General features: G+C 41.7%; 1 protein-coding gene across 1 annotated transcript; it reads left to right on the plus strand.

Annotated features, from left to right (window-relative positions):
• The first annotated feature begins 10,872 nt into the window (after positions 1 to 10,872).
• SEPTIN4 (septin 4) lies at positions 10,873 to 12,348 on the plus strand. Its single transcript, XM_044675065.1, has one exon. The coding sequence runs from the start codon at positions 10,873 to 10,875 to the stop codon at positions 12,346 to 12,348; it is 1,476 nt and encodes a 491-aa protein (XP_044531000.1).
• The last annotated feature ends 532 nt before the right edge of the window (positions 12,349 to 12,880 follow it).

A 12,880-nucleotide genomic window follows, 5' to 3' on the forward strand; every position in this document is an offset into this window, starting at 1 on the left:
TGCCTCCCTATTTTAAAACTCATTATTGTTAAATTAACTTGTCTTTGGTAACTGATTTAAAATGCCAACATGCCATTGGTTGATGGTGCCGCTCAAGTGGTAGTAGCAGCATAAAATGTGAGAGAGTGTATTGATCTGCCCCAGCATCGACCATAGAATGTTTATCCGCATGTGGATTTTCTCAAGTTATCTAATGTGATGAAGTCCAATATGGTGAGTATATCAAACTCCAATTGGTAAACTGGATAAAAGAACCCTCCATATGAATACATTTGAAACCAAGGCAATAGAAATGAGAATATAAACTCTCTGCTGTCCCAAGTTGTCAGTGAGCCATTGCCCTTGAAACTGGGAAAAGGTGACCTAGTTAAAGTGGCTCATTTTACTCCCTTAAGAGTCAGTGGCTTGTCTTTGATCCATATAGCTACAATCCCTTTGTTTGCTCTGAAGTCCATAATTTGTTGTTTGTCCTTCATTTCACAGAGGGCCAATGGCATTACAGGGTGATGTCTTGACTGGAGCACAAATTGAATTTAAGTGAGACAGAGATGCACAAAGTCATCAGCCTCACTCTCTCTTCCAGAGTCATCCAAGTCCAGTGGCAAGACAAAAGCCTCCTTCTGCATTTGGCCCATTTCTTCTTGCATTGCTTTCATTTCTCTTTCCCATTTTTCCTCTGCCTCTCTTAATTGCTTTTTGAAATCCTCTTTGAACTCTTCCATAATCTATGTTTAATTCATATTTTTATTTTGAATTTTGCATGTGTTAGCTTTGCTTTCACTCTCCCTTTCTGTGTCTGTGCCTTGTGCTTTGTCTCCATAAAATTTTTCTATAGTTAGGTGCTTTTTTAATTGTCTGCTCATTTTTCCAATCTTGTTATATAGGTAGGCTCTGTTCTCTGGAAGGTTAGGGTATCCTCTTAAACTTCAGTCTTTCCTTGATGCTACCCTTAGCTTTATTTCTGGGTTATTGCCAGCAGCAATACCAAAGGGAGGATGACTGGCAACAGCCCAGGATGTAATGGATGTCCTTTGCATCTTTGATATCTGTCCAAACTCTAAGCACTCCACAGCATCTGCTTCAGCCACCTTCATGACCACTGGAACAAACTGTTCTTATCTGCCCATTCTGCCCAGGAAAGTCTTCATATGCTTAGGGTAGAGATCTCCCTAACTCACTTATGGATTCGAGGTCTGTCAGTTGCCCTCAAACTGGGTTAACCTGTTAAGTAAAATTATCTCAAGAGATTGATTTTTGGGTAAGAATATGTCTACTGATTATGTCTGGTTTATTGGTTAGGCCAGCATCATAACCAATAAAGTTATATAAGTCCCTGTGGCACTCTCTTGACAGGGAAAATCCAAGCTGGGTCACCTAGCTCAATTAATATATTTTTAGGAGCTCATTATTCAGCCCCTCCCTTGAACATCCTAAGGCATCATTAATTGGTGATAGCTAATTAAGAGGTAGTCCATCAATCTATTCACCCTTCCCCATCCCCAGGGGGGATGGAAGGAGGGGGACAGGTCACAGGCCAAAGAGAACCCTTCTCTCCTTCATTTCATTTGGTAACCAAATTCTGTTTAAAAAAAAAAGGAAGCCATTCCTTGGGATTCCTGAGGACAAAGAAAATGCAAAAAGCAGCAGACTGGATGGTATCTCTGACCCAGATCCCTGACACAGGAATACACAGTAATTCTCCCTAATGCATAAGAATTAGCACAGTAAATGAAGAATTAATTCTCACAAGCCTTTGGGTCAAGAGAGTGTAGCTGCTGTGCTGGTGAGAGTTTCTTGGAGTCATAGGTGAGAGTTAGGTGAAAGATGGACACCAAAGGTAGATGAGCAAGATAGGCAAGCCCTCACACCAGAGGCGCAAGTTTTCCCTGAACACCCTATATACCCCAATCTATAATTTACATACTTTTTAACCCCTAAATAGTCTATATTTTACATAAGCTAAGAGAAAATGATAGATAATAAACCAAGAACAGATCTTTTTATTTTAGTATTTTTAAATATTTCTTTTTTTGTACTTTTAAAATATTTTAATAGTATTTTTAATTTAAAAACATCTTGTCATTATAATCCTATATCAGTAAGGAAAAAAACAACAAAAAATATCTGAAAATATAACTGGCAAATATCTTTCTCTAATCAATAAGACAAAATATTACAGCCATATCTACAAGAACGTTATAAAAGTAGGTTAAAAGAAGAAATAAATTAAAGTAGTTACATCCAACTGTTATAAATAGTCAAAAATTCTATTCATATATAATTATATAGTACCTATTTTGTCTTCCTCTGGTGACTTGTACTATGTACATTTATCTGCTTCACTTAACTGTACCCATTACTTTTCTCATGATGTTGGAATACTTCAACTTGATTTTTTGCATGGACAACACAGACTCATTGCTTGACCTCCCAAAGCTTCCACAGTTTTGCATCTCTGTACTCTACACCTTTCATGGTCCAGATGCTAGCACATCAGCTGGGTTTTTTGGGCTTGTTTTGTGTAAATGGAATTAACTCTAGCTGATTCATAGACAAAACCCTACTCATCCTAGGCATAGAAATGATGTAATCCTCACCTCCCTTAATGGGGAGGGGGGACGAGTTACCCACACGTGGCAATAAGTAACAAATCAAGAACAAGGGACGGCCCTTTTGGCAGTCCAAATCAGTGTAGAGACTGCCATTTGTCCACTTGAATTAGAGGTGGACCCACAGGAAGTGACGAAAGACACTATTTCTTTATGTATGTTGGTTACTTCCTGTGGAGGCAGTTCCCACCTTGAACTTGGTGCTGAAGGATCTCCTGAGACCACAGACCGCTTACACTCTATATTGTCATGTGCGTAAGTTAGGCTGACTTCCTTGGCCTACCTAGACTGCTTCCAAACTCTGCCTTAAGTAGGCACTAGCCTATCTGGTTGCTAAGCCTTGTGGCTTGCAGCCTAATTTATTTAGCCTTTTAACCTTTTCTCTCCGTCCAGGCCTCCGCAGGCCTGGACTAGCCTCTCCCTTTTTCTTTATTTCCTTACCTCTACCTTCCTAATTGTAAATAAACTGCCTTAACCCGATGCTGACTTGGGTCTGATTTAATTACCTGAATTGTTGATTCCTGGCGGCCACATTTTAAATTCATATCTATAAATTACCTAAAATTCTCCCTCTTACAGTTTGGATTTGCCAGCTCTGGCTTTTTCAAAAGCAAACTAGCTATTTTGAAAGTAAGCTAGAAGGGCAGCTGGGTGTTTCATTGGATAGAGTCATGTCTAGAGATGGGAGGTTCTGGGTTCAAATATGACCTTAGATACTTCCTAGCTATGTGACCCTGGACAAGTCACTTTACCCCAGTTTCCTATCCCTTACCACTCTTCTGCCCTGGAACCAATACAGAACATTAATTCTAAGGCAGAAGGTAAAAGTTTAACCATAATAATAATAAAAAAAGAGACTATATTTTGCTTTGTTAACTATTTATTGCTTATAAAATTGATGGTTTGCTTAATTTTAAAAATATTCTGTTCTTTTCTGAAGCCTACACAGACAGAACCGGGATCATACTTAGAAGCAATTGTGTCCTCATTACTAAACTCTTTTTCCATCTAGTCATTCCAGGAGATAGCCAGGTCCTCTTCCCAAAGATTGCACTGAATTCCTCACTTCATCTCTGAAGAAACAACCAGATGTTTTTATTTTATTAATTTAACATTTAAAAAAAAATAAAAATACACAGTGGTTCTCTTATCATCATGATTCTCATCAGAATATTCCTTCCAAATAGAAACCAACCATAAAACACTATAGGTAACATAAATTGGAAATCCATATACATATAATTTAGTTAATCTCTCATATTTACAACATCCAAATAATTATGCCCTGATGAAGTTATAAAAGATGCATTATCCTTTCAGTGAACCGCAGTAACCGCTTCAGCTGATTGGATCTCTAGCCATTAGTTTTCTCACTTGATTATTATCATTATGGCCAGTTTTCAACTGATTAATACAGTTACTTAGCACCAAACCTGGGAGGTTGGGGGGAGAATTTCTTTCAGGAATAATTTGCAAAAGGAAATGATGAAAATTTAAGAAGAAAAATCTACATAAGCTTTTATAAATCAACAAAAATACACTTCATGTAAAAATACAAACATTAGTTATTTGTTTTTCTAACTTCACCAAACCACCTTCTTTTACTGCTATTTAGTTAATGGCAACACAAAAATCCGCTCTCCTGCCACTGGAAAATTGCCATTCTCCTTCTCTGTAAGCGCTCTCATTGCGGAATTTATGGTTTCTAAAAAAATAAAAAACAAATCCAGCTCTTCCCCCAGGCTGCAAAACCACAGGGCTGCCTGCGTAGTAGTGTCTGCTGGATAGCGCTCGATTTACATACTCCGCCCCACGTCCCTCCCAGAGATGTAATAGTTCATAAGATCCTGGTTGCTGGGGCGAGAATACTGCTGGGATCTCTCTCATTGTTCCCCGGAGAGAAAATTTTTTATCTCCCTCTCTTTCCCACCCCATTTCCCCTTCTCTTTTGAGAAAGCACTCAATAACCAGGAAAGGAGCTCAGAAAAGTTTCTAAGGATAACTCCCGTTTCGGAAATGACAAAATTAAAAGAAAGGAAAGGAAAAGTTTTCCAGGATCTATTCATCTCTCATTAAATGATGGATGGAAATCGCCTGAAAATCCACTGCCATCAGGGTTTCCCTTCCCTTTCCCAACCTTTGGTAATTCCTGTTTTTTTTTAAAAAACACAAAACAACAACTAAAACCCCATTATCTTCTGGTTTAGAATCTGGGTTCCAACGGAGAAGAGCTACAAGGAGCAGGAAATTGAAGTTAAATGACTTTCCCCTGGTCACACAGGTAAAAAAGTGTCTGGGGCCACTTTTGAACCCAGGACCTCCCCGATGTGGCTCTCCATCCACTGAGCCACCTAGCTGCCCAGGTAGTTCCTTTATAGCTGTTTTAATTTTATTTTCTAAAATTGGAAGGCTTACAATCTCTGTCAATTTCTGTTAATTTGGATATATTGAAAATAATGCTCCATTTCTTTTCACTGTTCAGTTTTATGAACATATAATTTTCTGAAGAAGCTTCCAATAGTTCTTTTTATTTTTTTGATTCTTAAGTCATCACTCTGCATTGTTTTCAAAGTCAGTTATCTTGACTTTTATTATAGAGTTTATGTTTTCTTTAAACATTGTTTATATTTTGCTTTCTGCCAAATTTCCCTTCATTTCAGTATTTCTGCATCCCAAATCTCTTTTTCTATCTCACACACCTTCTTCTTTGGAGAAATTCTCCATTTTCACCATCAATTTTTCCTACTCTCATAACTGAGATTTTAAAATTCTGGAGAACATAAATATCCTGCCTAAATTCATTTCCAATTGCTTTTTGTGAATGATAATTCTCTTTTGAACTGTTCTGAAATTTCTTGCTTTGTAATTGCTATTGGATCTCTGGGGAATCCACAGGATTCTGTTTTTACCAATCAATAAAAGTTCACTTTCCTTCATATTGTAAGGACAAAAAAAAAAAAACAAAAAAAAAACCAACAACAAAAAACCCAGACCTATGATTTTTATTGATATGAGGAATTCTTGAATGAGGAAACTCCCCTTACCAAAGTAAGTCTGCACTTTCTCTGCAACTTATAGCCTTATAGATTTACCTAGAGTAGGGGAGGTTAAGTAGCTAGTCCAAGGTTACAAAACCAGTATGTGTGAGACAGGATCTAAACCCAAGTTTTTCTGGCGCTGGGCCCGGCTCCCTATTCCCCAAACCAGGGCTGCTTCTTTTCACATTGCAATATTAATTTAAAGGAATTCGATTTCTTCTTTTGTTTGTTTGCTTTTCTCTTTTTAAAAAAATCCTTGCCTTCTGTTTTAGTATCAATTCTAGGACAGAAGAGCAGCAAAGACCATGCAATTAGGATCAAGTGACTTGTCCAGGGTCACACAGCTAGGAAGTATCTGAGGTCAAATTTGAACCCAAGTCCTCCCAACTTCAGGCCTGGTGCTGGATCCTTTGAGCTATCCAGATGCCTCTTGGTTTCTTTGCTTCCTTCTTTTTTTAAATCCTTTTCTTCTGTCTTAGAATTAACATTAGGTATTGGTTCCAAGGCAGAAGAGAGTTGATGAGTAAAGGCATATTGTAGGATTGGCCAACGAGAGCCCAGTTCTTAGATTGTGTACTATATTTGCCCATCCTGGTGGGTTTTATTGGTCATAATTAATATTTCCTGCCTAGTGTAAGATGTGGAATCTTGGTAAGCCTACTTCTGGCCAAGAGTGACTGAAAGAAAAAAAAAAAGTGGCTAGTACTTTGGTGACATAAGTTTTCTCACTGATTGAGGAGCTGGAAAGGAGGGTCCATACAAAAGATTTGACCCCACAATTTCTTGATTTCTTTCCTGGAAGCTTCAAAACTCTTGGACTGCTCAAAAATTCTGGAGTGGGGCAGCAACTGTGGCGGTAGATGTTTTATCTCCCACTGATTGCCTGGCATCCCTGAATGCATGCCTTATTTCTACATTGGTTGCCATGTGTCCCTGAATGCATGGCAGCATTTCTATTTCAGTCCAGCCGCTGACTGGGAGATCGTTACTATTAGAACTTTACTCATAAGTCTAAGGGGGAAGGGTTTTGAGTAAAAGTTCTAAGTATTAAACTTCTCTGATGTGAATTCCTTAGATTTTTGCCATATTCAGAGGGAATCACCTCCTTATATTGTAGAACCAGCTATAGATTTTTACAGTATCATCTGCATAACACCTTTATTTTGTGGTGTAGAGGTCAAAGAGGATTTTATTGAAACTTTTCCACCTTCTCTTCACTCTTGCTTTCATTTCTATGAAATGACCAGACCATTGCTTTCTTTCCTGTTCCCTTTGATGCCCTGCCCAGGAAATAGCCTAGCATGTGCCAAGAACATAGGGTATATGCCCAAGCTCTTGCCCTCAAGGATTTGACATGCTGAAGAGGGTGAGAGAGAGAGACAGAGAGAAAGAGAGAGAGAGAGAGAAAGACAGAGAGAGAGAGAGAGAGAGAGAGAGAGAGAGAGAGAGAGAGAGAGAGACAGAGAGAGAGAGAGAGACAGAGACAGAGACAGAGACAGAGAGACAGAGACAGAGACAGAGAGAGAGAGAGAAAAAAGAATGGGCAGAGTGCTGCCAACTGGGAGAATGTAGAAAGGGGAAAAGGTGGTACTTGAATTGATCAAGCCTTGAAGAGGACTCCAGTTTCTAAGAGTTAGAGAGGAGGAAAGTGAAACTTCCTGGACCAGGAGGCCAGGCAGGAGGTTGAAACTGGAATGTTGTATTGGGGGATTATCAGATAGAGCATTTTTGTGGCCTGAGTGGAAAACTGGGAGGGAAACCAGTACATAAGATCTGTGCTGCTACAGGATCCCTGTAGGATTCTGTTGAAGGTGTAGCTCTAACACCAGCATTCTCTTGGTACAGATTTGATTTTGGGATGAAACAAGGGATGAAAGAAACTTGGAGGTCATTGAACCTTTGCAAAAGGAGATTTACTTTGCCCTAACACAGCAGGGAAATATAATAACGATTGAGAAGATTGTTTTCTTAAAACTGTGTTATTTTATTTCTAATAGGGCTCTATAACATATTTTTCAAGTCTTTTTTCTCATCCCTAGAAATGCCCTCACATTCCCTGTTCCAAGGCAGCTTCTAAAACTGGGATAATTAAGATTGAGTCTGTAAGCTCCATCCTGCCTGGCAAACCAAAACTCGTTTTGGCCAAATATGTCCAGTGGTGCAGAGGGGAGTGGCATGGCCGTGTCCTTTATTCTTCCATTGGATGAACAGGAGAAAGTCAATCTAAACCAAACTTGATTCCTTCATCTGGATCAGCAAGGGTATTGGAATCCCATGATCAGGTATGTGATTTTCCCATCTGCACAAGAGAGAGTAGGGAGAAACTGGAAAATATTAGCCCACCTTCTCATTAGGTATCCACCAATTAGAGATGTCCTGGGCTGTCTAGGGGAGGGCTAAATAATGAGCTTACAAAATTGAATTTAATGTCTCATGCTGCCCAATGAATTTGTCTTTGATCACAGACCAGGATCACACAGCTAGGAAGTATCTGAGGCCAAATTTGAACACAGGTCCTCCTGTCTTCAGGTCTGGTGCTCTATCCACTGTGCTACCCAGCTGCCCCTATTCCTAGAACCTTTCTTCATTAATATGAAGAAGGGTTGGCATTGTATATCTTCTCTCTCAAAGCCAAAAGAATCTAGGATCTCTCTTTTTCTCCCAGTCTAAACAACTCCATCCTGCCCTTCATGTAGACTTTATACATTAAACTCCACCAGTGAGGAGAGGTACCTATATCAATGGTCTCAAATTACATTTGTAAAACGCTTCGCAAACCTTAAAGTGCTGGGTAAATGCTAGTTATCACTACTACTACTATTAAGAATAATCATAATAATAAGCCCAGTGTGAGTCTAGTGCTTTGGCCCTTGGATATAAAACAGATCTTTTTATTTTAACCTTTACTTTTCATCTTAGAATCAATACTGTGTATTGATTCCAAGGCAGAAGAGTGGTAAGGGCTAGGCAAGGGGGGGTTAAGTGACTTATCTATCCAGGGTCACATAGCTAGGAAGTATCTGAGGCCACATTTGAACCCAGGACCTCCTATCTCTAGGGTTGGTTCTCAATCTACTGAACCACCTAGCTGCCCCCTTAAGGGGGACTCTTTTAAGAAGTCAACAGTGAAACTTTCAGAATCTATCATTCTTTATTTTTAATTTTTTTATTTGAAAAATTTTATTTAATTAATTGAGTTAGAATATTTTTCCATGGTTACATGCTTCATGTTCTTTCTCTTCCCTCTTCCCACCCCACTCCCATGGCCAACGAGCAGTTCCACTGGGTTTTACATGGGTCATTGCCTATCATTCTTTATGTATATTATATAAGGAATATACTTATTATATTTAGAAAGAATATAAGTCAGCACCTCCTCTGCAATTTGTACTCATAAGAGTGTTTCATAGACTATTAAGAAGTAAAGAGATTTGCCTCGGATCACACAGAAGCAGAACTTGAACTCAAGTCTTCCTGACTCTGAGACCAACTCTCTAAGCCACTATGCCGTGCATATCTCTCACATGTTGCATATTAACCCTGCACGTACCTTAGGGTCAAAGATTACCCTCCTATTTATTTGGCTTATTGTTGTAACATGGTTATGGGCTGGGCTATTGGCACTATTCCTTGGAGCATGTACTAATATTCCCAGTTTGGTCCTAGATTCCATGGTGGAAGCTGAGGGAAGCCTACCTACATCCTTCCCCTCTCTGCTCACTGGGCCAGAAGAGCTGATGACACAGGGGTCATTATTTATTACAGACTTCTGGGCACGTGAGCTTTTTCCTTTCCAACTCGAGGACAACTTAGAGCTGGAAATTAAACAGAAGTGGCTCCCAGTTGACTCAAAGATGAAAAACAATTTCACATTTATCTATTCTGTGTATAAGTTTTTTAAATTGTTATTATTATTTTTAAACCTTTACTTCTGTCTTAGTAACAACTGTAAGAAAGAAGGGCAAGGGTTAGGCGAACAGGGCTTAAATGGCTTGTCCAGGGTTGCCCAGCTAGGAAGAGGTCAGATCTGAACTCTGGTCCTCCTGATTCCAAGCCTGGTGCTCTGACCACTGTGCTAACTAGCTGCCCCTGTGTATAAGTTTTCTAATGGACACAATTCTTAGACGTTATAATGGACGTGTTTCCCACAGCAACATATGCATATCAATAAGTAAATACACATATATGGGAGGTGCAGAGTCCAAAAAGTTTGGAGGCCATCCTTCTTGAATTCAGAACCAACAAAGCCCTCCCCGTCCAGGCACTTTCCGAGGCTTGGTTTGTTTAGGCAGCCAAAGTAGCCAAAGGACACAATCTTCCTTATTCCCTGGCCACTTGTGGATTTTCAGAATTTGAAGACACTAGGACTCTGGGCTGTTCCTTTTATAGGATTCTCAGTTGTCATCTGGGAAGACTCCCCAACTGCTCACCTGTACCTATCGTTAAGTACATTATGAAATCTTTCTGAAGAGGGGAAAGGAAAAGAAAAATTTAGTCTACATATGTTGACTGGTGGTTTTGAGCAGGGAAGGAGTGGTGCTGGAACGGGACAGACTAGGCTTTAAGATCTGTGATTGTGGAGCCCCTGATGTAGAAACTCCTGTGTAACTTAACCTGTCCTAGTGCTTCCTGTGGTCAGTAAGAAGTTCAATGACTTGACCAGGGTCACATAGTCAGGCTGTATCAGATACATGTGATTGGAACTCAAGTCTTTCCTCCCCATCTGATCCTCTTACACCATGCTGGCTTTCATTCCTCATGGAGCGGGTTCCTCAAGGTTTCGTTTCATTTTGTATTTTACAGGATTGTTTGGTTTTGTAGACTTGAGCCTACTAGGGGCCCCTGGCTTCCTTCTTGTGAGGAAGTCTCCGAGAGGATCCCTAGCATTTGATGGTTTGGGACCAGAAAGGGAAAGCCTGGAGTTGTCCCTGTGCAACAAGAAGATCCAGACTTGCAGAGAACTTTCCTGTGCCCTGGAAGGGAAAATGCCAAAGGTAATCGCTGCCTCCAGAGCCTTCAATTTCTCTTTTGAACTTTGAGGTTCTTTTCCCTCAGGCTTGGGGGTTTCACTAGAAAGCTCCCTCCTTTGTGACATCACTAGACAGAGAGGTAGCTAAGGGAACCGATGATTGAGCCTCTCTGGGAACAACAGTCAAGATGAGCAGCTCTTAAAACTGAGAGTAAAGATTCACGCGCAGCAGGGCCCCCAATCCAGAGAGAGAAACATGGGCTCTACCCAGAAAGGCTCCATGTCTCAGACAGCCAAGATGTCTAAAGTCCCGATTAAAGTTTCTACTTCTGTGCATCGAGGGGCCGAGGTCAACAGTTCTTTGAGTCCCCATCGAGGTCCTTCTTTTATCAACCAGAGGGGTGCAGATTTGTCCCAGAGCGTTTCCCCCCAACGTGGAATGGAAAGCCGCCAAACTGCTGCCTCCCAAAGAGGGGTAGATACCTCTCGACCTGCTTCCCCCCCCTGCGGGACTGATTTCTCCCGAAATTCCTCTCCCCAAGGGAATGAATCTGGTTATAGCAGCCAAAGCCATTCAAAGGCTGAAGCAAGCCGTCCTCGTTCACCTCACCGCAAAAGTGAGCATATCACAATTTCTCCCCAAGGGCTTTCCCCACAAGGGAGATCACAGAAATTTGATGCTCCTTCCCATAGTAACACACCTAGGATGCAAAGTCCACCAACACAGGACCAACCACGGAAAAATGTGACTATCCCAGGGCAAGAGGGCCATCGCACAGATGCCAAAAACCCTCCCCGGGCATCCCAGAGCCAGAGGGAAGCAAGTCCTCCTTGGGATGTGGACCCACCCTCCAAGGTTACAAACCCCCAAGGGGTCCGAAGCCCCCGAAGGCGGTTAATTAACCCAAAGGATGAATGCACTCAGACTACGGTCTATGTGGAGAGCAAACCTTCCTTGAAGAAACCTGTCATTGCAGAGACCCATACTACAATAGTGGAGACCAAACCAGCCCAAAGGGTGCAAGAGGCTGAGGCAGGCCCCCGAAGCATAATCCATGCAGAAGCTAAGGGATCCCACAGAAACTTGGGGTCCGTAGCAGTAGAGTCAGCTGTCAAGGTCTCATTCCGTAAGGATCATGATCACGCCCAAAAAGCCATGTGCCGGCTGGAAGTGCCTCAGGAGCCCGAGCCCGCAGTCAAGACCTCTGCTCGGGCAACACGGGATCCACGCCGGGTCACCATCCTAACAGATCCGGATGCGGCCTCGAGTCCTTGTCGCCAACAAACTGAACCCCCCAGTCACAAACCTCCAATTTTAAGTTCTTCCCTTAAGCCATCTCCTGGGGTTTCAGAGCAAGAACTGACCCCTCGTCCTTTACCACCCAGGTCTTTACCAAAGTACGGTCCCGAGTCTTCATGGTGGATCTTATTCCACCCAGAACCTTCTGAACAACCCCCAAAGTGTCCTGAGAACTTCTTACTGCGGCCGGAACCTAGGCAGTCTCACCTAGACCTTTTCATGTCCCAGATAGAGATAGCCTCGGCGTACTGTGAAGAATTAATCATACAGAGGGAGAAGGCTACTTCTCCTGAACCCCAATTTCTAACTAAGCCTTCAAAAGTGGCCTCAAGGGATTTTCTGAAGACTGCTTTGCAGCCCTTGGAATCACCTGCCTGCGTGGAGGATGGAACCATTCAAAGGTTTAGTGCTTTCTTCCTGGGTATGTTCTGAAGAAGCCTGCCTAGGTGCAGTCCCAATGTAGTGAGATGGGACACTGGTGGGTGGGAATAGATGGTAACGGATCACAGAGTAGGATGATTTCCTTTTCCTCAAGACTGTCGATGCTACATTTGTGCCAGTGTGAGCAACAGTCACCCTCGTGACCTCTGCTTTGGGTTAGAGTCGGCTGAGAGAAAAACCAGTTTCTTCCAAGGGCCCCGGCCCCCACTTTCATCCCTCTAGGTCTCTGGGTCCAGAGGAAATACATAATGATTTAAAATTTGGTCTTAAAACGTGGTTAGAGATTGGGCACGGAGCTGGGGTGGCCTGAGGGTATGGCTGAGAATCAGGTCTTCCAAGTGGATATTCTTGAAGACAGAATGGAAAAGGCAAAGAGGCCGAGCTTGAAGTATAAAAATGGAAGGACATGGATGAGCCCTCTCAAACGCAGTTACCTTTCTTCGTGTATCTTTGGTGAATAAAGGTAACTACTGTTGGGTAGAATCCAAGGTGGAGAATCCAAGTGAAGGGGACTGGAACAGTT

Source organism: Gracilinanus agilis, chromosome 4, assembly GCF_016433145.1.
Source record: "Gracilinanus agilis isolate LMUSP501 chromosome 4, AgileGrace, whole genome shotgun sequence".
Classification (NCBI taxonomy): domain Eukaryota; kingdom Metazoa; phylum Chordata; class Mammalia; order Didelphimorphia; family Didelphidae; genus Gracilinanus; species Gracilinanus agilis.